A 25,540-nucleotide genomic window follows, 5' to 3' on the forward strand; every position below is an offset into this window, starting at 1 on the left:
CTTAGCATGCTTGAGCGTGTGTTTGCTATGCACAAGTCTGTACAGTATTATAAATTATAAATTAGTTAATAAGACATTTCAAATCTTCAATGGTTCATAAATCCTCCCCCCCCCCCCCCGCTTGCATCTTTTACTCAGCAGGTTTGCATGTGATGGGCTAAAGTGCTGAGAACTCCCACGTTTTCTGAGATGTTCGATTAGCACGGTTGGCTACATACAGTGCGAAAGAAGTTCAAAGTGCGTACATACATACATGTCCTAGCGATCATTGAAACATCGTCCAAAAATACCCTCTGGAAGGGAGGTCCCCTTACACAAGCTGTGGAGTAAATTTGAGCAATTGCAAGGCTGCACCTTTACCTGTTGTAATCGCCTTTCCACTCCGACCATCCATTGCAGGAAGTCATCCGGGATGCCGTGCTCACAAACCAGATCCCTATGGCTCAGGCGTGGCTACGTGTGAAGGGCCACGGGGCCTGGAGGCTCGGCCCGTTCACGAACAGGGGGCTCCACCTGGCCCACTGCGCCCTGCAGGGTGGTGACCTCGACATGGCCACAAAGCTCATCTTCAACATGGTACCTGCGCGTGGTCGACGTTAAAGATCTCAGGACGGCAGTGTTCGAAAAAGAGTTGTCCCGTGTGTGCTGGCGTCATTGTCCAAATTTAATTAAGTACCTGCAGCTCACTCAATTAGGGAAGCCACATTGCAACATTGCCCCCTACTGGCAGGCCGATGTCCACTCTCTGGCTAGTGCGGTTTTCACCTTGTACCTAACAGGGGCAGCTGCCACTAGAGCTCCCCTGCTGCAGGTCGCCTTGAGGTGTTACTGCATGGGAGGCTTGGTATTGAGTGACGATTCTGATAGATTTTGCAATTGTAATTCAAATGTTTTTTTTTTATTTTTCCCCAATTTATATTCCAGTTGTGCTATTTACGCTCTCATGTCTCTCCTCCTCGCCTTCCCCAACTCGCATAGTCCAGCATAGTTAAGTATGGTCAAACAACCCCTACGACCTGCATGTCATGGGGCGGCCATCAACCAGCAGTGGATCGACACGAGGGCTGGTATATGTAACCATACCTTGCAGAGATGTGCATTGTACATGACTGTTGTTTTTATTTCATTTGCAGGGATTCGATACAACTGAGCAGTTGCGCAACATTTGTTGTTACACACTGGAGACAAACCTGCGGGACTTCCTGGTGAGTTTTGTTTGGCGTAAGATGCTCCAATCATCCCGTGCAATCGAGGGTACGGTGAATTCCACAGGGAGCCCTCGCAGCATGTGTCGCGTGACGAGCATGTCCTCCATTAGCTGCCGCCCGTTTATCAAGGTCGCCTGTCCTTCATTTGTGCACTTTGGTTTGTCAAACAGAGCGCTGCTAATCATTCTATAGACAGAGCAGTCGACACGCAACGGCCACAAATTGTCAACTGCTGCTCCAGGCCTCTCTGCATTTGTGCAGTTGTGTATTTAACAAAACTTGCGATCAGCATTTAATCGTTTCATCATTTCTGTTTTAGAATTCTAACCGTGTGTGTGTGTGTATGTCGTTTGGAAAGGTTGAAAAGTTGATCGAGGCAGGTTCTCTCAGAGTGAAATAACGACCACTGAATTTGAAACGTCGCTGAATTTGTCAGGGTAGTGTTAGTTGACGTGCCGCGCTACGAAGCTGGCGACCCGAGTTCGATTCCCGCTCGCGGCTAACACCAGTGGCGATTATCTGCACTGGTCATGGGCCTCGCCCAGGTCAACTCGGCCGCAAATGAGTACCTGGTGTGGTATGTAAATAGTCATCACTGGGGAGATATAGGTGGCCGGGCTTGGTGTTGATCACACACTCCCTCGTGTGTCATGCCGGCCCTCATAGGTGCTCTCGCTTAACAGCACTTGCCCCCAACCATATATTTCAACTATACGGGGGATCTTTGTCTTTGTCTTGTCGTTTGCAAAGGTTGAGAAGTTGATTGAGGCAGATTCGCTGACCCGGAGCGAAATAACGACCGCCGAATTTGTACGTCGTGTGGAGCCGCTCTACGCTCCCCGCACGGAGGATGATGACATTGGCAAGGGGTCGGCGAGGAGCTCAACGTGAGTCCCTGCACAAAAACCGAATTACTCTAAAAACATTCCTGGGATCTGTCGGCTAAGAAAACATCAATACGCTAGTTTAAAATGTGAGCCCCACCCCCCCCCATTCCCCCCCACACTGTTTCGCCAACACATCCACCCTGGCCTCTCGGCTGCATGCTCCGGCAAGAAAAGATTTGTAGAATTCAATACAGAGAAGACTTAAACAAATAACGGTGATGATTAACAAGAAAACTAGGTGAATAAATATTTTATTGTAAACAATGTTTCTTTTGGTAACGTCCTCACTTTTTATCTGAAGTCTTACCATAGCTGTAGTTTGCTATGAAAATGAGAAAATGCCACGTGTTGAATTCTTTAAATTTGTAAACGCACGTCAAAAAATAGGTCACGCAAAAAAAGACATCCCGTTGATGTGGTATCTGAAATGACAGCAAATGAAACCTAATTACATTCTGAGAAATTGAAGCATGTAACATTTTGAGAGCCAAGACCGAAGAGAGAAAAAAAAAGAAAGGATGAAGCAAGGGAGAGAGAGAGAGAGAGAAGGAAAAAAGTTAAAAGCATAATGGCCAGGGACCTCCGCAGAGAGAGTTCAAATAGAGTGGGTTGGGCTGTGAAGCCCACGGGGTCACAGCTCACAAATAAGCAGTGGGAACTTAATGTCACTGAATTACCCTTTCTCAGAGAGGGTAGTGTTCCTGTGATTCTGCTGGATTTCACCTACGTATTTTCAGGTGAATTTGAGCATAAAAAGGTTTTAAATATTTAACCGAGTTGACGTTTTATTTTCATTGTAAATGTAATATAATAAATTCCGATTATTTGTAAATGTCAGCTGAAAACAAAATTGGGTTACGTGGGATTTTTGTTGTTGTCAACATGTAACTTTTGGCATTGTTATTTGTGCTGTATTAAAACATATATTAGCAGCTTCAAAATACATTTGTTATTATAGATGTAATGAATAATGACATTCAATAGTAGATCTTGGCACAGTTTAACATTGCAAATTTTGTTTGCTAAATCATTCTTTCTTAAGAGATACTTGTATACATATTAATCTCCATACTTATCTTCTCCAAACACAAGCCCAACCCATACAATATTGGTGTCAAGTTAATTCTAAGGCTGTTCTCCAGAATCACATCACTTTAAACTGTCCATTGTTTGCACTTTGAGCAACAAAAAATATATTTTTTTTCATGTTCACGTTAAAGAGATAGGCAAGAGAGGCCTGGTTAAAATAGAAACAACGGTGACGGTTCAAGCGCAACAATTCAGACTCGGCATTGAGCGTCGTTTCCGCACATGTGACAACAGCAGGTGGTTCAAGAGTGCTTGCTACACATGAGACATTTCTAAAATCAACATCATGAATGGTAAAAAGTGCAAAGGTGTCTTTTTAGACCAAGGATCTGAAAATTATTGTGAAAGAAGTCTTAAGAACATTTGCATGTATATTATCCAAATAGTGGCTCAAAACACCACGTTATAAACTGACCACAACGTGGAAAGCGTGCGGTGGGTTGCACATGTGTGTGATTGTGTGTGGCTCTAAATTTAGATTCCCGCTCATGACCAGTATTCGTGACGAATATCCGAACCGTGCAGGGACTCTCCTAGGTCGATTCAGCCTTAAATCAGTATCTGGTGCGATATATGTGATAACCATTAGCACTGGGGAGACAGTTGGCCGGGCGTGGTGCTGGCCACCCACTCCCTCGTGGTGCCGTGCAGGCCTTCATAGGTGCTTGTGGAATAACACTTGTCCCAACAGTGTTAATGGCTATGCAGGAGATCTTTGTCTTTAGTGGCTATAAATACATGTGTATACGTGTAGTGAATTACATGCTGCCTGAACAAAAGATATAATGCTGTACACGCCAACTCGGCTTTTGTTAAGTGTTTATAAATGCTGATGGTTCATGATGAAACCCATGAATGGTGAATAATTAATGTTAATAAATAAAGTTTCAACGACAAAAGGAATAGTTGTGCGTAATGGGGGAAATATCAAACTTTTTCACCAAATAGGCCTTTGTCAGCATGTCATTGGAGTGTTTAGATGTGTATGCTTGTATTGTGTTTTAAAAAAGATCAATTGCAGAACACAGGCCCCAAGCGGTAAGCGGATAACAACAAAGTACACCTTTGAAGGTGTCGTAGATAACAGTTGATGTGTTTTATTTAAATTGAGGAAGGTTGTAAGAGCTCGTGAGAAGAGATGATGGGAGGGTATTTCAAAGTGGAGCGCACGGAGGAAAGGAGGAAGAAGTGGGAACAGACGTGTTTAACCCGGTTAGCAAACTCCAAACCCGGTGACTCGAGTTTGTATCCTGACCATAGCTAACACCAGTGGCGAGTGATAATCTGAAGCAGTCTCGAGGCAATCCGCCAAACCACTTTTACCAACCCGCAGTAACCTGCATGATGACGTGGTCAAACAACCCCCATTACTGACATGGCATGTGGAGGGAGCTTCTACCAGCAGTAGATTGGCATGGCAGAGGATTGTTGTTTTATAAATGTGCGCACGACTGTCGTCACTTTGTAACAAGCCCTAATCTTTATCTGCATCTATTACAAACCAAAAATATCTATGTAAAATTAGCTATTGAATGCACTTTAACATTTAGTTTATTTTCATTTGCCCTGTAGATCCTGTACATCTTATTCGTAATTCCTTCCCATCACAGTCATTCTTTCCGTTTAAACCAAGAGACAATGTTTTAAGGGCTACATGAATGTCCAGATTGCTTTAACAATTCATTATTTATACTTTCAATAAAGAGATTCGCTGGTCATGACTCTGCTGGTGAACACCTTGAGGCTAGAATACTTGTATATTAATTAATACTTCAGAACGCTTGGTGATTTTAAATCTTTTGTGAAACGCCGAGCTTGTGGGTGATCAGCTCAGGGCTATGTAATGTCTCCAGTGGAAATGTCACATACTCTACATGATCAGGATGATCAGGATGATGACATATTAATGAAGCATTTGCACTCGGTCTCGCTTTTAAATGTGGCTTTTTATATGAAGAGGCCCTGTTCTTCTGTGGGTGCAAGACCTCCAGTGGAAGTGTGATACTGCTGTGGCAGTGTTACAGAGACTCGGGTGGGATCAATTAATTTATATTAGACTTGTGACCATTCACACCCCCTCCCCACTCTATCCAGTGAGTTGCTTTAATTGTTACAATTCGGGGGGTCATGATTCGATTCGGTAATCGATGATTTTACGTCGCGTTTTACTTCCTCATTTCTGTTGTTCGTTGCGTTCGTTTCATTCGCCTGACCGCAATGAGATCCGAGGTGGCTCGCTCTGCAACAGAGGGGCATCCCACATCGCAGTCGGGTACTCTGTGAGAGGCGGGACAGAATGTGCTCCTTTCACCAAACCCGCACTGGGCAGAATGGCGAACGTATGACGTTACAACAACTCACCCTTAATAACCGACACACTTGAATTTAACATCGGAGTAAAATTTGCTTTGATTAACATGAATGCATTTTCGCACGTGCAATTCTTCTGGACGTGTATTTTGGAGTACATTAGTCTTTTCATTGATTTATCGATGCATCGTGAATTGTATAGTTTATTCTCATCCAAGGTTATGGACTTGACTGCATTCAGCATGTAACACAGAGTGTGAGTGGTGCTGTCTATGCTCCGTATCTACTCACGACAGCTTCAGTCTTTAGAATCTCTATATGGAGGAGGCTCCTTACTGTCATGTTTGACAGTTATTTTTAGAGTTGTTTCGTGCATGGGTGGAAACCAGATTGCCAAGAGAAAAACCCCACATTCGGGGGGGGGGGGGGGTACTCTGTTTCAAAAAACATAGTCCATCAGTACTGAACTTTTTCTGCTGCCCCTCTATAAACGAGCTTGTTCACTACACAGGCTCCATATCTGTGACCCAGATCTCATCCATCAAAGTTACCGGTTTGCAGATGTGCTCGACCACACTCAACAAATCTTATTCGTGTGGGATAGAATTTTTTTTAAAAACCTCAAGATGCATCGACTTGGACCCATACACTAACTGGCCAAAAGGCACTTATCCACAACACTCATAATGTCAAATTGAATGTGTTCCAGTGAATTCTCTTTTCATGTAGATCAGAATGATACTTTCAGCCATCTGCTGCACTTGCACACTGAACATGCTTTCATGATTGAACGGCAGCATTACGACATAAATTGATACCCTTGTGCGGGTCAATGTGGAATACCTTGGACTATGTTTTTGAGATGAGAGCCACTGCTGATTTATTGTATGAAACCTGGAATCTACTACTGCTTGTTAACTTCTAACTGCTATCCACAGATTTTATTGACAGGTAGCACTTAAGTTTTTAGAACTCAGCCCTTCCCTTTAGTTTAAATTGAAGAAGTGTGTATGCCACTTATTCTTTGGGTCTTTCAGTAAAGTCACGTAGATGGTTAAAATAAAATAACAAAAAAACTACGACGTTTCGATCACAACACAAACGATCGTCATCTTTGAACCGTCTACGTGACTTTTTTGTATTATTTAAAAGCTACAGAAAACGTATGACATTGTGATTGTCTTCATGGGCCCTCCTTCACCAACCATGGACAATGTGCCTGGTCTAATCAGAGGTTCGAAGTTAAGCAGGGCTTACCTTGGAGTGACCACCAAGCATAGACCGGTTGTCATAAGACTGCCAGGCTATGTGGTGCAGAGCCAAGAGCTGTGAATCAATATCCATTGTTGTACTATTCCTCTATGCTCCCACATCTGTGCTCCCCGCCATCAGCAACCCACATTGACCAGCATGGTGAAGTTTAGTCATGGTACCCCCACGATTCATATACCTTCAGGAGGCCCTCATCCAGCAGTTGATTGACAAAAATACCTAATTGTACATGAAACATTTTAACCTCATCTTCAAATCCTTGCCAAGATTTCAAGCATTGTATAAATGCTTGAGAGTAGCTTGTTTTCCTAATTTTCCAATTGTGCTGTGATTTTGATGTGAATAGAAATATCTGGGGTCTCGCAGTGGCTGAGGGCAGCAGAGATGCCCTGCTCGAGAGAGTCACAACCTCTGGTCAGGCGACTACTGGCGGGGTCGGCATTATGCTGGACTGGGCATATCGATGGGATGATGTCACTCGGCAAAGGATCCTTCTGGACCGGCATGCGGGGACGGATAAAGCTGTGGACAAAGGTAAGCTCGTTTTGTGCATCCGACTCAATTTAGTCCTGTGAAATAATTCACACCTCAGTGGCCGCACGTTTGTTGCCTCGCCATACACGACATCGCTGCAATTTATCGCGCCCGTCGCACCCCGTGGTGCACACAAGTGTTCATCGGTGCCCTCCACCTGTGTTACGGGACGTGTCCATCACTAAATTTTCCGTGTTTAAAGTGCCACACTCTGATTTTCCCGGAGGCACGAGCGCACAATCCAATTTGTGCGTGAAGTTTAGAAGATATTTGAGAATTTAAATGCTTTCATGCGCTTGAAGAGAACTAAAAAAAAAAAAATACAGTTTGTTAAAAAGTACTTTTGAGCAAAAAGATGTTGAACATTTCTGACTTATTTTTGTACAAACATTGCTTTGACCTTTGGCACCCATAACTGAGATTTTCATTAAAAAAAAGTACCTATTTGTTTGACACCTGCACAAATTCCTGAACACAGACTAATCTTATATGCCAGTCTATTAACAGAGTCTTTGTTTTGTTAGGGGGTTCATTTCTACTAAGAAATGCACGCTTAGAAATACGCAAACGCACATGTCAGTAACATGAATGCTCAGATTGTAACACGCACATCTTAATTGCACTGATTCATAACACAACATATTTAGTTTTTTAACACTTTTTCAAGTATTGTTACTAATCCTGCTCTGCTCTGCAGATCTACATATCGGTGTTGGTAAGCTGCGTGGTGAGTTTTGTAGCCATTGAATTTAAGGGTTTTGAGTAAGCATGTGACGCATCCTAGGACAGACAGACCGACGTGATATTTGCCAGGCAAATAGCAAAGTGGCTTCACAGCTCCATAAAAAAAATAACGACGCCGTTTTTCCCCTTTGACCAGACTCGACCGCCTACTCCCCCGAGGTGCTTTGGTCCTTCCTAACGTCGCGCAATGATGGTCCACGGCTGGGCCGCTGGGCCACGGCCTCGGCCGGAGGCGTGGTGCGGGAGGCCGCCTGGCCCGACCTCCCTGTCGACATGTCCTACGGCTGCTCATTGTGCAGCCTCCACCTCCGCGATGCTGTGCTGGATGAGATGGCGAGGTGAGCCGGACCTCTGTGTGTGTCTGCGCAAGTCCTCTCCAGCGAGGGCACGATATTTCGGCAACGGAAAAATTCTGTGTTAGAATTTTAAACGTTGGGATAAAAATGTTCTTGTTGTTGAAATATAAGTGTATTAAAAGTGCCTTAATTAAAGTAGTTATATTCTTTGAGTCTTTTGGTGAAGTCACGTAGATAGTTTAAAGAAAATAACAAAAAACTACAACCATCTACGTAACTTTACCGAAAGACCCAAAGAATATGAATTCCTGCGGTCACGAAAGCTTTAAGTCAAGATTTAAAAGTAGTTATCACTGTTGTTGCTGAAAATCTCTGCTTGTGTTGTCCCTCTTTTATTTATTAGTCAAGGGAGCTCTATAGTGTATTTGACCTAATATGCTAGGTTGGCCAGAAGCCACATGTGACCTACCGATCGACTAATTGTGATGTACACATTTGTACTGCTGGGTGGTTAGAGGCGGGGAAAGGGGGGGGGTGGATTTTACGGAACCAGAGGTCATGACCCTCGAGCAGTGCTTCCCTGCTGCCCTCAGCAACTGCGGGACCCCAGGTATTTCTATTCACAAATAGTAGTCCCCCGCACCTCCGATTAGCACGGTTGGTTACGTTCGGTGCAGAAGAAATTCAATATACATACATATACAACTGGTGACCTGGATTTCTAAACCAGTGTGCTGACCATTGCACCATGGTAGACTCCATGCATCCTTGATGAGAGTAAAATTGTGTTATTATGTCGTACAGTATTTAATGTGTCTGTAAATAAGCATGGTGAAGTTATGCTTCTAGAATATTCCTTTTATGTAATAGGCCTCTTTTTTTATTATGTAATTTGATAATAAGTGACCTTAAATAAAAAGACGCTGATGAATTCCATGAGATTGCCAAATGCCAGTGGGTGTATTCCGCTGTCTTGCAGAAGCCAACTGTGTCTTTTGATGGGACGTTCATTTTTATTATTTTGGAACCAGTTGTGATAACTCTTTGCGAAACGCGATTTCATTTCCAGCAGAGGATTAAGGATGAACATTATATTGCAACATTATGGGAATATTTCCCTCGTGCTTAGGAAATCAATAGAAGTCTCTTTTTAATCAGCCGAGTGCTCGTAGCGGAACAATGTGGCTTTTTACACAGACGACCAGGGAAACAAGGATAGAGATGGTGAACATAAAACATTTTGATTATTTATTTACCGAATGCTTTTACACGTGACTGCAGCTCGCTGGCCAAATCGTCATAATCCTGGCCAACACGTGACTACAGTCACACCAGTTACACCTCCAGCCCAGGCCTTAGGCTCCGGACTAAGGACCCAGGTCCAATATGGCAGGACTGTCTGCGGCTATTTGTGATGTTATTCGTGAATTTAAAATGTGGTATGCATTTCGGGGCGGTGGCACCGTGGCTTGCACACCGTGCCGTGGACCTGACGAGATGAGTTCCATTCCCGACCGCTCTTTCACGTCAAGTACCATGTATGTATGTATGTTGAACTTCTTTCGCACCATCCTACGGAGCTAACCATGCTAATCAGTTCCCACTTTGCCAACCCACCTTGGACCAGCATCCTGAAGTATAACCAAACAACCCGCACCTCCGATTAGCACGGTTGGCTACGTACGGTACGAAAGAAGTTCTACATACATACGACCAGAGGTCGCAACCGGGTACCCGATACCCGTACCCTACCCGATACGCGGCTACCCGTACCCGGCCGGGTACGGATAGCCGTTTGCGACCCTGGTACGGCCGGGTACGGGTAGGCCGTGAGTCACTGGTGAGTAACCATTTGTCACTCATTTCGGGTAGGATACGGGTACGGGCAGGGAACGGGTACCCGGCCGGGTACGGGTACGGGTACCCATTTGCGACCCTGGTGCGGCCGGGTACGGGTAAGGAATCAAAACCCGTTTGCGACCTCTGCATACGACCCCGACGACTGTCACGGAAAGGCGAGGCCCTTCATCCAGGAGTTGAATCGGAATCTTTATTAATCCTGGAGGAATCTAATTTGCAAAGGGGTTGTACATTAGAATTTTTATTTATCTAATACATTATTAATAACGTGTTTGAAATTGTGGGGTATTTGATCAATGGCCCATTTCAGGATCCCTGTTAGGAATAATTAAATGCCTTCTTGAGTCACACATTAACGAAAGGCTAATGGAGAAATTTGTCAGGTGTGCTTTCCGTGGCATAACTAACACGCTGTCCAAATTGCTACATCAGACCCAGTTCAGGCATCCAATATTACACTGATCTTTTCTGCAGAATTTCCAATCTTTGAAATTAATCATCATTAAGTTGTAATTAACGTTTAAATATTAATGTTAATGCCCAAGCATGCTTTGCAACCATTTCTTACATGTTTTTCCATAAGGTTTTAACATTTAGAGTAGTCAACGTTTAAATTGAAATAGGTGTACCTTACAATTGCAACATTTTTTTGTATTAGAGGACATTGTAAGTCTTATGCTTTGCATAATTTCAAAACAGGTTTGTTTTTTTGTGCTCAATGGACTTTGTACCACAAGGGAGCTTATTTTTCTCTCCTCTCCTCAGCAGCTGCATGTTGAATTAACAGGTTATTGAATCTCAAAGCATGCCAAATAATACCTTTTCAAATGCACAGCAACAAATATCTAGGTCCAGGTCGCTTTTAGTTGTAAGAACTGTAATCACCGATTCCTTCAGCCGTTTTAACTGCAGTCTGACAAATATTTTAGCAGCATGACTTCTGTCCAACTTTTGATTAAACTGAGGTAATTATGTTTCATGCGTAGGCTACTTTTTCCAATATTCATTCGTTGCTTGTCACGGCTGAGATTGTAGCTGTGTTTTGTACAGCTTCCGTGACTCAGACATAGTTCATGCCCTTCTTTTGATATCTCGGTGTTATTTGGGCCCATCCAATTTCCTTCCACGTCACCATTGAGCATCATTCGTTTCTAACATTGTCAAGCTTAAAAAAAAAGAATATAAAAGTTTTTCCCCCATTGAAATCTGCTTCTGTATAAAGGCTCAGCGAGGCTACCCCCCCCCCCCACTCCATTGTTCCTGTACAGCTTGCCCAAGTATCCAACATGTTCTAGATTTGAAGTTTTTTGTGACTGCAATGAACCATACTCTTTGGTTCTTTCGGTAAAGTCACGTAGGTGAAAATAATAAAATGAAAACAACTAAATTAAATCACGACGTTTCGGGCGCAACACAAGCATCCTTCATCAGGTGGGGACCACCACAGCGAAAACAAACGCTGACGTATGCCAAAGAGATGGCTGTAACAAGGGATTATATAGCCGAGGGGGCGGGGGGGGAGCCAACTCTATTTTCACCGACGTGACTTTACCGAAAGAACCAAAGAGTATCCAACATGTCCCAAGTTCTAATAAACTCCATCTCCTCTTTAATCATCCCAGCACACTTGTCAACTCTTTGGATGCCTTTGCACCCTTTCTGCGAGCAAGGGTGCACACATTTATTTAATGATTTTCTACTTTTGTCGCTGGTTAAAAAGTGACCATGATACACACGCGCTTTTTTGTGTAGTGCCACAATAAATTATTGCTTTTTCTGGTTATCGTACGGCTATTTTAAAGAGATTTGGCACACAAGTGTAACTCTGTAAATGATCTTCTTGTTTCTTTCGGTAAAGTCACGTAGAAGGGAAGTAATAAAATAATAAAAATAAAACATAATAAAACAATTCTCACGACGTTTCGGCTACAACGCAAGCAGCCGTCTTCAGGTGAAGAATGAGACACTACCAAACTAGGAGCTTATATATAAGCTGCATTGGGGGTTGAAGAGCGCCTTAACAAAAAGAATGTGCATGTGAAGAGGGATTTAGCATATTCATGGAAAATGCGTAGGCGTTGGGCGGGGGGGTGTCAAAGTCATATTATGCCCATGCATTATGCAGGATCAGCAGCAACCAAGGGGGGTGCAGGGATTAGCAGTAACAAAGGAAAGGAATGTTAATGATATGTAGCTGCAGTTACTCAACAACACGTAGAAAACTAAAGTATAAACTACATAAAAAACTAAAGTATAAACTGCATCGCACCATCAGTATACTTACTATACTCTATAATAAGCTGAGTTACTAACAGCAAGTAATACATTACAATTTTACCTCGTAAAAATTCTATAATATGCTTCCATCTAAACCTTATTCTCTTACATCACACGAGCATATACCGTACTATATACTGCCATAGATAAACCCAACATTAAATTATATACTGTATTGCTGTAAACCAACCTATATCTTATACATTTAATATCACACTATGTATTATTCTACACACCCTAATGTGTATCGAAATGGTTTATTACGTCCTTCCAATGATTGCTGAGCCAGAATCCATCTTCTCGGTTACACAGAGACAACTTTAACCGAGAAGATGGATTCTGGCTCAGCAATCATTGGAAGGACGTAATAAACCATTTCGATACACATTAGGGTGTGTAGAATAATACATAGTGTGATATTAAATGTATAAGATATAGGTTGGTTTACAGCAATACAGTATATAATTTAATGTTGGGTTTATCTATGGCAGTATATAGTACGGTATATGCTCGTGTGATGTAAGAGAATAAGGTTTAGATGGAAGCATATTATAGAATTTTTACGAGGTAAAATTGTAATGTATTACTTGCTGTTAGTAACTCAGCTTATTATAGAGTATAGTAAGTATACTGATGGTGCGATGCAGTTTATACTTTAGTTTTTTATGTAGTTTATACTTTAGTTTTCTACGTGTTGTTGAGTAACTGCAGCTACATATCATTAACATTCCTTTCCTTTGTTACTGCTAATCCCTGCACCCCCCTTGGTTGCTGCTGATCCTGCATAATGCATGGGCATAATATGACTTTGACACCCCCCCGCCCAACGCCTACGCATTTTCCATGAATATGCTAAATCCCTCTTCACATGCACATTCTTTTTGTTAAGGCGCTCTTCAACCCCCAATGCAGCTTATATATAAGCTCCTAGTTTGGTAGTGTCTCATTCTTCACCTGAAGACGGCTGCTTGCGTTGTAGCCGAAACGTCGTGAGAATTGTTTTATTATGTTTTATTTTTATTATTTTATTACTTCCCTTCTACGTGACTTTACCGAAAGAAACAAGAAGATGAATCCCTGCAGTCACGAAAGCTTTAAATCTGTAAATGATCCCATTTCGGTCCACCTTGTGGACCCACGGCACCAGACGCTTACCACCTTTTTATGGAATATCGTTGGGGCCTAGATTTGAAGCTTTCGTGACTGCAAGGATTCATATTCTTAGGTTTTTTCGGTAAAGTCACATAGGTAAAACATTAAAATTAATAAAAGTAAAATAAAATAAAAATCACGACGTTTCGGAAGCAACACAAGCTTCCGTCTTCAGGTGGAACCGTCACAGCCCGACAGCTGTCGGGCTGTGACGGTTTCACCTGAAGACGGAAGCTTGTGTTGCTTCCGAAACGTCGTGATTTTTATTTTATTTTACTTTTATTAATTTTAATGTTTTACCTACATGGTGACTTTACAGAAAAAACCTAAGAATATCGTTGGGGCCGTCGATGTGTGCCCATCGCCAACGGGGGGGCTCCCCTTTTGTTCCCACGGTAACTCCTTCCATTGGATGGCGTGTCTAGCAGAATGTTCAGGCTGCGAGATAATAAACGAATCTCTCTCCCAGGTGCTTTGAAGCACAGCATGGGGAAAATAAACGGCAACTAGTCTGATGCAAATTTGGTGTATGCGAGTTTTGGTGCATTGCTGGCTCCAGAGTTGCAAGTGTAGACACTGTTCGTACATAGCCCCGTGACCCAGAACTGTACGCCCGTGTGACTTTGGCTTATTCGGCGAACGCAAAACAAATCGGATAGCACACTTATGTCTATATGTAGCACCCGTTGCTAATTGACTGTACTCGTGTTTGCATGTGTGTGTGTGTGCTTTTGAAGGCGGGGATGCTTTGTCCCAGCAGAAGCGTCTGATCTGGAGCGGTTGGTCGTCCGGTTGAGTAGAACGGGTGGTCTTATGCAGCCTATTCATCCGCTTGCTCTCCGCAAGGCAATGGCTGACAGGTGCGTTTTATTTTTTTGACAGTACGTTTTAAATGTTCATGTTTTGTTGAATTCTTTGCCTATTTTTTGGTCTGTTGTTTGTGCTTTTGCACCACTGCCAACGGTGCAGCATCGCCAAACTTTGAAAGTTCGTCTTCGACACCTACCGATGAGTAACCGTGCTTTTTTTTTTATTGCCAGGGCGCTCGTGGAAGGCTCGCGGAACGGAGCGGACCCCCCCGCATACTCCGCGCCTCGAATTGGCGAACCATCGGACGTGGAGCTTTTCCACGATGGTTTCATCCGCTACTGTGTGGAGAGCGAGCTGCGGCACCTCCTCTATGCCTACCTGCACTACTACAAGTACGAGCACGTGTTCGCACTTGGACGGCGCTATTCTGTTTACCACATTTACTGTTAAGCGATGAGAAAATATGAACCACCTTTAGAATTTTTGCGATGTCAAATGTGAAAATGACCAGACGAACTCATTGTACCAAAATAATAGTGTGGGCCGGAAAAGCTGCGAGTCTTAAACGAGATGTGAAAATGTTTACAAAGCACACAGCTATTTGTGCATATGTAAAAACCCAACCATTTCCTGAATAAGTGTATTGTGATCCTCTTGTAGTAGATCACCATCAACGTAACTTTGAGCAAATGTGACCAACTGACAGCGGTAGTGATGTGCAGTGTAAGACAACTGTCGGCCAGTATCTAATTAGTACAAATCACAACTGGAAAACACAACTAAGTATTATATCTTGGACATTTTCTATGGGTCTTTTAGTAAAGCCACCGAAAGACCCATAGAATATATTCTTAGGTTATATGAATCCTTACAGTCATGAATCCTTGCAGTCACGAAAGCTTCAAATCTAGAACCCATAGAATATGTATTCCTGCAGTCACGAAAGCTGTAAGTCAAGATATCTTGGACACTAATTGAATTTGGAGCAGGATAAAAATGATGATATAGAGGTGAGCAAGAGCAGTTTGTAGTGCTTTTGGAAGATTGAACCTGTACATGTGTCTTGAAGAACATTATCAAGCAGTACATATCCTTAGCACTGGCATATGTTTCAGAAAACCATGCAGAAGATGTCGTTCGAAATTACTCTGAGACTGAGACGGAAAGAGGAACGCACTGTGTCGGAGAACACAAATCGTTGGACAGCATATCGACTGTTGGGAAAAAAGTAACTGAATATGATAATAGTTTTTTTACCCTTTTATTTGGCAACAAAACTGACACTTTTTTTCACAAGGACAGTGCATACATGATAAGAGTTGTGTTTTTGTTTGTATTCCGACCGCAGGTATTGTGGTCAATGCAAACATGACTCCTTGTGAAAAAAGGTGTCAGTTTTGTTGCCAGATAAAAGGGTAAAAAGAACCAATTATCATAAAAAGTAACTGAGCATCGCTAAAAGAGACGTATATGAATTCCTTTTGACCTAAAGTTAATGCTGGTTGCAGTGGTCTCATTGGGTGTTGCAGTGGAAGAATATCCGACTCAAAAAGGTTATTTCACGGTTGGAATAAACTTTTTTCCCTTGGCAGTGATTTAAAATGAGTACCAGATTGATGGAATTGAAGATTTTTCTATTTTTTGTTGTGGGTACATTGGACCGTATTGTAGAAATAGGTTTTTTTTGTTTTTCTGGAAGAAGGTGACATCTTCAATAAAGCCATCTGATTTGCTTGGTTTGGCCGACAACACTTGTGTTAGCTACTTACGATTGTTGACCAGTGAACACGTGGGCACTAGAATAACAGCGGTGTCCAGTGTTTGTGCAGTGGCTTTATACTTGGAACTGACAAGAGTGTGATACATTTAACAAGTAGCAGAAGCAGCTTTGAATCCGCTTATGTTCCATGTTAGGACAGACTAATGAATACCAGTCGTTCAGTGGAATGTGTATTTTGTCTCGCCCCTATATCCCCTCCCTGCATGTGACAGCCATTTGGAATCATTGTAACCTCTCACCTTTAATCTTTTGACATGAAAAGCAATCCCGGGCGAAATGGTGTGCTCTTTAACTGCCCCTGAATTTTTTTTGAGATTGTACAGACCATTCAAGAGAGATCATGGAACAGGACCGACAGGCTTGATTGCTGACTTGACACTGCTTTTGGAAGAGCCGCTGGGAAAATAATTAAATATGGCAGCACTTGTATAAAGCCCTCCTTGACAGCTAATTCTCCACATGTTCATGGTAGACTGTCAACGTCCTGCAGGCCTTTAAATAATGCTCATGTGATTCATATTTGTGCTGAGGGAACCAACCCTTCTTCTGGAGATTGTGGACATGCTTACATAATAGGGCCACCCTTTGGAGACTTAAGAGAGTGCAGAGAATCATAAGTGGGCTTGGGCAGGAGACATTACTGGAAGAGATCAAGACCAATGGTCAAGACTAATGATGGAGTAGCAGCCTGAAGAAAGGGATGCGTGGGATATACGACCACTGCGGAGATGGAGCGAAGAGATCACTTAATCTGCATGAGCAGGAGATAGTTGCATTCTTAGACTGCTCTAAGAAGCTTTCATCCAGCAGTGAATAGAACATGGCTGATCATGTTGATGATGATTAATGTCTTAAATGCACATTGCCTTCTTTTAAGTACATACACATTGACTTGAGATTTCTTTTGGCTTTTTAGCATCACAACTGCAATTTAGGTGCGTTTTTAGAAACATTGTAAATTAAAAAAATTGTATCACGCATTCTGTCAGTCCATTTTAAGTTTGGCTTTACGAAAGTCACGAACAACAGCTAGGGCACATCACTCTATGCCTGTTTTATTTCCCAAGTGACTATGCAAATCGAGCCAAAGTATTAACAATCCCATAATTATACAAAACAATAAGTACCACTTTACTTTGCAATCAAAGTTTGTCTAAACGACACGTCTAAATGCGTGATTCGGGGTGTCGTGAACTCTAAGGAAACCCTTGCATCCCAACCACCTATTGATGCAATTTTGCTACGGATTATTGCCGCACGCTTTCAGAAAGTGACTTCATATCCTTGGTGTGTCACCTTGTGGGTACCTCCCTGAGTGGCCACCTTTAGCACGGGGATCTTCTGAAACCAACAAGTGGTGCCTCCTTAATCTTATCCTAACTGGGGAAAAGCCGAAACGGAGGATCCTGCCCTCTTATCAGATTGCAAGAGATCAAGTGCCACTATCGCTGTTCGGTGCTGACGATCAATAACACCCTATTCGGACGTGGGCATTGGCCCTGCACTATTTTTTTCTAGTGTTAGAAGAGGATTTTTGCGAGGGTTCAAATGGAGACGTCTGCATTTCTGTCACCTTACCACCTTTGTTTTTTCAGTTTCCCAATCCCATACTTATTTCCCAATAAACTAATGTCTCTTGCTCGTCACCAGTTCAATAGGAAAAAATGTAACTCCTTAAAAGAGGAGTCGTTATATTTTATGAACAGCATTTATTGGAAAATTCAGTTTCCACGTAATAATACATCAGAGTATGAAAAGAATATCCACTTTATCTTTACAACTTAGTGTTTTATATTGAAAAATTGCATTCCGTCCTTTTTTCAATGACCATACTTCACAAAGACCTTCATGATATCGGTGTCATTGTAAAAAAAAAAAAAACTACGTTTTTAGTTCTGAAATTCCAAACGTATCCACACCCGCCGTGACAGCGTGAAGAGTATTGGCCGCACTGTGGAGGCCGCAGGCGTCCCACGTGTGTGCGAGATAAACCAGGGTGCGGCATATCTCGTAGTGTGTTTTCTGCATTGTAAAAACGTTGCCGGACGTTTCCATTTGAGCCATGAGAAGTCTACAAGTCACTGAAAATAGGGCCAGCATCTCATTTAGTGCCAACACGTTCCCTGGGGAGTTGAAGCTGTCGTAAAAGCAGCATTGTTCTTTCCAGCCTAGCCGCTGGTTTGGTAGATAAAACCGCACTGTGTAGTTACTGCCATTTAAAGTGGATTCAGGGGCTGTACATTATAATGTCACGAATGTCTTCCCATCACTTCTGATAACAGAGTGCCTGCAAGTAAATCACTGCCTCGATCTGCTTGGCTTTGCAGGAACCACTTTCCAATGGGATCTCTTTGCAACCGAGCATTATAATCGACAGGCAGGTTACGCGTATTCATAATTTGAAGCAGCAGCGGCAGGTCGATTTAATTCTACACTTTTCTTGATTAAGTTAACTTTTGTACAGCTGTGCGTGTGTTTAATTAGTTACCCACAACCTTCTTGGCCTTCTTCCGCATAGTCAGATGAATAATCGCAAATTGAAATTTTTTGAATAATTACTATCCGACGTAGCAACTGCAATAGCATTGTATTACTAATAACTATTTAATATATTTGTATTGCGAGAATATTTTACACGGACGAGAGGAAGCTTCACCAGTCACTCAGCAACGCCCCAAAATCCCCATCTCCCCACTCTCGAGTGCCCCTGCCCTCGGGCCTGGCAACCCCCAGGCCCCCCCACCCCACGCTCGCACACCCATTCCTTGATTACTACACCTTCCCCTGTACCCCTCACCACCCCCCCATGTGCAGCTGTACCCTTGTGCCGGGCATCCGGCGTGGCCCTACTCCTCTCACCCCCCACTGCCCCTGTAACTTCTTGTTCATGTCACTGTTGACGGAAGGGCAGCCACTCGAGGGAGCTCGAGCGAGCCCCTCCACGGGATACTTTGGCCTCCTCTTCCACGCTAACATATGTGTAATAGTGTCACAAAATAGAATACTGGTTAATGTATTGTAACGTTGTGCATGGAATAATAGTATAGTTTAATAGGATAGTTTTGTTATCCTACGGTGTTTTTTCATTTTGGCCATTTGGTATTGGCACACATGTTTGTAATAAGACACATTTCACAGCATGTGATCCCTGTTTCTTATGCTTTATTGCTGATTGCTTTCCTTTTTGTGAAAGTTTCGCTTGGATGATTACGAGTGGTGAGATGTCAGTTCGGTTTAAGATGTTGTCATTTGCACGTGATAAAATTGTATACTTTGCTGGGAAGTCTGCTACCCGAGTTATTTCAGGGTCAGTTTTGAGCATTTGAAACTTGTGGTAATTTGCCCATTTCCTGTCATCGGGATGGACGGTTCCCAAACGCTTCCAGTGAATGAATATTGTTAGTCTTTTGTACCATTTCACACAAAGCTTTTGACGTGTCGTACACTTCTGACGGAAATCCCTTGCGAGTGTCATGCAAGCGCTTGCATTATCCCCATTCTCTTCAAGTAACCTTCAGCCATTGTATTCATTTATAATTCCTCCTTATCTGTCGTATGGCTTGTGTTTTACTCGGTTGAAAGTAAAACATCCAGTGCCAAAATTGTCTGACTTAAATGCATGTCCAGCATGCTACAGTCATGTTTCAAGATTTGGGAGGTCACGCTGCCCCACTAAGCACGAGTGGAAGGCTTGATCTGAGAACGTTTTGATGTGCCTAATGTTCAAGGGCATGGTTTCTCAGAGCTGTAACATGCGCCTTTAGAAATAAGAATGATTTTATTTTCCATTGCCTGCATTTGTGTTATCAGGCTGGAGCAATCATCGGGTCCATCTGTCCTCTCTGACGAAGCTCTGAGGGCCGCCCATCCTTGGTTTGACCTTCTCCTCCACATTTTTGAAATCCAGCATTTATCGCACGGCGACCAGCAACCGGCAGGTATTGTGTGTGGGTTTAACGCTTGGCTGTATCACACCTAACTTGAGTTTGAGTTTCCGTAAATACCCTGGACTTCATAGTGCGACGATGCATGCTTTAATAATTCACTGCCCAAAATTTCAGATGTATATTTTTTTACACAATATTTTAATTCCACATCTTTCTTCACATCATACATTGCAACATCCTGACGTTCTGGACGGCATTACCAGGGCCATCGATGGTATCAGGCACACCGGACTCATTAGAGCAGGCGGGGGGAGGGGAGGAAGGGATTTTCTTTGGTGGGGGGGGGGAGCATTTCAGATTTTAACCAGGATATTCTCAAAGCGCTTCACTGACTCGCCAACATTGACATGAACATGTAAGCGTTTTTGATCAACTCCCTGGTATGGCAAAGACGAAGAAGACGTCAATACCTCTTGCCTCCTTAATGGTAATTCCCTAAAAGTGTACGTGTCCTTGGCCTCTCCCAAAGCAATGACTTTGTTGAGCTCATCTGCTCCTTTCTGTCTCACCTTGTAAGTGTTGTTATTGCCTGACTGCAGCCAGTCATATAATCAATCAATCGGTCTATAATTCCTTCCTTTGGAACGAGTTTGGAGGCCGAGATATGGTTGTTGATACAGAGGAGGTCACATGGCCACATTACAAGGCATGTGTTTTTAAACATTTCAATTACACTTTACCCATTATTGTAATTACTGCTATCGTTCTCACTTTGGTGGGAGTGGGGGGGGTAAACACATTTCCACAGATAGTTTCACGGCAAAATTGCACACATGTTACAAATATTTAATTGTCATAAACAAATGATATTTCGGATCTTTCCCAGAATAACCTCTGGTTTGCTCCAGTACCGCAACCATTTGGTGTGCGGTACTTAATACGTGCCTGTGGCCAAATCAGACCGAATCAGAATCTTAAGAATCTTTCCTTATCTTTATTTATGCTAGAGAAATCTGATGAGCTACGAAGCGCTTTTTCACAAATGTCCAGGAGAATGCACCCTGTCTCGTGAGACCCCGGAAACTAAGCAGAGTCGGGCCTTGGTGGTCCTTGGATGGGTGACCAAAATACATGCCAGGTTGGTCTAGGCAGGCGAGTCGCTATGTTGTGAGCAGCAAAGGACAGTGCAACAACATCCATTGCTATACTCTACTTCTATGCTACCATATATATTCTCCATGGCTTCACCATCTTGCTTTCTGATGTATATTTGTATTTAGATGCTTGATAAAACTGCATTGCATTGTATGCATATGGCAGCATTTCCCCAGAAGCCTTTCATCTAAAATAATTCACATTTGGGTAGAAAAAATATATATTTACGTGCAAAATACAATGCTGGTTTGAAATAGGTGCATTCATATCCTTATTATATTTCAAAGGGAATTTAGTTTCCGCATTGGATGTTCTTTACAGAGGTCAGGTTGTCTCTCGAGTGTCGCTGGACCTTAGAACGCATCAACTTCACCGTCGGTTTGGATAACAATCATGTTGTTGATGCGGGAGTCATTGATTTTGTCAGCTTTCTGGCTGATTCTTCATCCGTCCAGTGAGCCAGTTGTTTTTGTTTGTGCAATAACGTAATATTAGTCGTGAGGAGAGACCCTGGGGCACGGAACATGCTTTCAGAAAAATGCAAACTTATGATAAATTAATGTGATCTGTTATTCATTTGAAGCTTTTTGTGTTGTGAAGGTTTTTGTTTTAGCCACATGCACTGTGATACTTTTAAATATTTTACGAGTTTTACACCACATTTTATAGTCTCTTTGAAGGGTTGACTAGCGTTTCCTTCGGTATGATGGTTAAAATAATCAGTCATGATTTATCCACTGCTGGATAAATCCCTCATCCAACTGTTGCCATCTCTGGGTCACGCGATGCAACAATCTAGCTCCTGCACACGAGCCGATATCATCACTCCTCCCCCTTGCCTCGGTGAACATCCGATTTAGAAACGTTCATTCCTTTTCCTGCCACTCAGAATAATTTATCCTACAGAAATCTGATGAGCTATGAAGCTCTTTTTCATAGATGTCCAGTCGCGATGGGTCAGTAAGTTACCACAAATATTGTCACGTGTTCTTCCTCTCTGACCCATGTGTTCCTCTTGCTGTCTCTCCACGTGGTGGTCATACACCTTTAAAAATCAGGATATAATTTAAAGTAATGCTACATTTTTAAAGTTAGCATATGCTGGACACAGGAACCATTTAAATATAATGAGTATACACAAACAAACAACATACATGTAAAATGAAACGAATTAAGTCAATGAGCAGCACCACAACACATCACATGAGCCGTCTCATACACTGCAACCCCAACATTTGAGAATTGTTCATTATTTCAGGAACAAATTTTTGTAAGCCCTTTGCTTGCCTTCCCTGCTTTGGTTTTTCCCTCTACTGCAAATTAACAAACTATGTAGTCCTTGGGCTATTCTGAAAACTAAAATTAGCGTGCACTGAACTCTAAGCACAACAAAGCTTTTCTGATTTTCAATGCTAAAAAAATAATTTCAAAACGTCGATCAACATTTTATTACCATTCTGCTAGAGTTTTTTTTTGCATGAATCGCAAAGCCAACAGATTAATAAAACTGTGCTTTAAATCGAGGTATGGGGTACTAGTCTTCTTATAAACTGGCATAATTACAAAGAATTGAACAGAACTTTCAGATTGACCCAGAGTTGGAGATAACACTTCACACCGTGACATCCTGATGAAAAGGGAAAATTAACAGTTTCTCATGAGCATTAAGTGTAACAAACCCATCAGAACATATATACAGCATATATATAAACAGGTCAAATAGAATACAATATAATAAAAAAACAAATAACGTAATTACTCAATTAGATTACGACAGCGATGTTGTCCATTGCTTTCTGTGCACGGTTGTGTTCAGACGATCGCCAGTGTAGACGGAAGGTGTGCTGGCCACGTTGGTTTCCCCGTTTACTTTCTGGGTTTGTACTCTTAGGTTTTTTCGGTAAAGTCACGTAGGTAAAAAATAAAAAAAATAGAAATAATAGAAATAAAATAATAAATCACGACGTTCGGAGGCAACACAAGTCTCCGTCATCAGGTGGGACCGTCACAGCTGAATTTACTCACTTAATACAGTAAATTCAGCTGTGACGGTCCCACCTGATGACGGAGACTTGTGTTGCCTCCGAAACGTCGTGATTTATTATTTTATTTCTATTATTTTTTATTATTTTTTATTATTATTTATTTTTACCTACGTGACTTTACCGAAAAAAACCTAAGAGTATGAATCCTTGCAGTCACGAAAGCTTCAAATCTAGAATTTCTGGGTTTGGTTGGTCTGGGCGCAAGCTGGGAGTGTGAACACGACTGCAGTGGACCGCGGCTTATCGATTCCCTGCCTCCCTCCCCCCACGTTCCAATATCCCCCCCTGAGCAGCAGACAAGATCACAAGCAATAACCACCGCTGTTACAACCTCGCGCTTCTGATTGCCATCGATTGCAGAGATATTTTTGTTGCATTCTGTTGGATTTGTAAGTGTTGCTAATTTGGGCTTTGTATGAAGTAAATAATCGTTGAGAATTTGAGGTGAGAGGCAATATCAATATACGGAGTTCTCATTCTCCCCGAATCATTTTGGGAAGTGGAGACAGTTTATAATGAATGACAAAAAATCTTCCTTTTGTTCTAATGGATGATTTCGAATGCATATTTATGTCTTATCATATTTACCTTGAGTCCCACTTTTGCAGCTTTTTCCATGAAGTTCTTCTATCATATATTCTCCAGTTTGTTCCATGTCGTTGTTGTAATGACAGCTTATGAGCAGGAGCGGGATGGATTGTGACGTCCCAGGACCGTGGCCTTGACGGTTGGCTGACGTTTGAGAGGCCCTCTTGCAGCGGTTGATGGAACGTGGCTTATGATTATGAATATAGACGGTGAATTAAAAAAATGGTCCCCCCCCCGTTTCAACGCGATGGGCCAAGAAGCCACACGTCAACCGCTTATCTTAATCCCACCTTTTCTCTGATGATTTAATCAACGCTGACCAGTTAGTTGAATGTAAATGCGTGCAACAAGATTTTGATAATACAGGGTGTCAAAATGGAAGATGCAGCTCACCAGTGTGGTAACAGTGGAGAAATTGCATACGTCAAAAACTGTTTTGAAGTGGCTTTCAAGTTGCGTTGGGAGAAAAAAGATGACGCATCAAGGTTATCAGGGTTATTGCAGAGCGATTCTACGGAGCTGGGACATTTAAGTCAAGCATATACAGCACATGGAGATTAATGTCCAAATAGGTGTGTGAACGGATTTATTTTCTTGTGGGCTCCTCTTTTTGATGTTGCCCGGCAGATACGCGGGCCCTGTACCTCGCCAGCTTGGCCAACGCTCAGATGGTCCTGCCCAGCAGCCAGGCTGGTGTGAGCAGCATGCTGACAGAAGGTCGTACGCTGCTGGCGCCCGCCACCTTGCTGTACTCGCCTGGTGGTCTGGACGGAGGCGTCTCCCAGGTAGGTGTCCTCCAGACTGCATGGACCCCGGTCGTCAATCGTGACTGGCCCCCCCCATTGGTTGATTTCCTCGCCCAGCTGGTTTTGAAATAATCCTCGGCAGCATCCTTTTATTGCCTGCTTATCAATATAGTTTGTCACGTGGCAATGAGAAAGGCATCACTATGAAATGTAATCTATTATTATTATTAATCAATTATAACCACAAAATTACTAAGTCTTTAATTCACGTCATATGTAATCATCCTAATACCAGTCCTGCTCGATAATCCACCGCCGAGGGTCTGCAGCCACTGTCTGTTTTGTTTTGAGCGATGACCAGCTGTGCCGGTTGATAAGAGTTGAGCACAAGGCTTGTCAACATTTTATCGATTCATTATTGCGGAGCTTGCAAAGTGTATATACACCAAATGTGTACAGTCCTTTATGCAGTTAGCAAATCTGCGCACATGCGCATATTAAGGCAGCTAATCCTGCACAAAAGACATGTCCATGGTTGTAAGCGCATTACGTGCAAATATACCAGGAACATCTATTGTCTAGCACCACAATATTGCTGCGGTTATTTTTAAACTCCTTTGCCAGAGGTGGCTGGGTGGCTGAGCTAGCGCCATTGAATGCCGGGTTTAAAGGCAGGCAAACTACCTAATACAAAAACTGTGTTTTTCACAAGTGTGAGGTGAAGTGATGGTGGCAGCCGATTGACCGAAATTCGAAATGCCAGCTTTGTAAAAATGTAAAATTGTTGATTAACTGTCATGCAACAAACATTCGTGTCAGTATTAAGAGAAAGTGCTGCCCCCCCCCCCCTCCTCTGTGGACAGAGATCACTTGAAGGTATCTCAGAGGTAGCTCTCTCAT

At 42.6% G+C, this 25,540-nt stretch overlaps 1 protein-coding gene across 2 annotated transcripts in view; it reads left to right on the top strand.

The window, feature by feature from the left end:
- SPG11 (SPG11 vesicle trafficking associated, spatacsin) overlaps positions 1-25,540 on the top strand; it is a 109,779-nt gene that overhangs the window by 30,296 nt on the left and 53,943 nt on the right. For both annotated transcript variants that reach the window (XM_061558395.1, XM_061558396.1), the window contains exons 11-19: positions 400-576; positions 1,134-1,205; positions 1,959-2,095; positions 7,113-7,300; positions 8,181-8,382; positions 14,367-14,489; positions 14,670-14,831; positions 20,030-20,157; positions 24,522-24,679. In XM_061558395.1, coding sequence (XP_061414379.1) covers positions 400-576; positions 1,134-1,205; positions 1,959-2,095; positions 7,113-7,300; positions 8,181-8,382; positions 14,367-14,489; positions 14,670-14,831; positions 20,030-20,157; positions 24,522-24,679 — 1,347 coding nt within the window. The remainder of the gene's footprint in view (positions 1-399; positions 577-1,133; positions 1,206-1,958; positions 2,096-7,112; positions 7,301-8,180; positions 8,383-14,366; positions 14,490-14,669; positions 14,832-20,029; positions 20,158-24,521; positions 24,680-25,540) is intronic.

This window comes from Lethenteron reissneri, chromosome 24, assembly GCF_015708825.2.
Source record: "Lethenteron reissneri isolate LAM-NWPU_2019-01 chromosome 24, ASM1570882v1, whole genome shotgun sequence".
NCBI lineage: Eukaryota > Metazoa > Chordata > Hyperoartia > Petromyzontiformes > Petromyzontidae > Lethenteron > Lethenteron reissneri.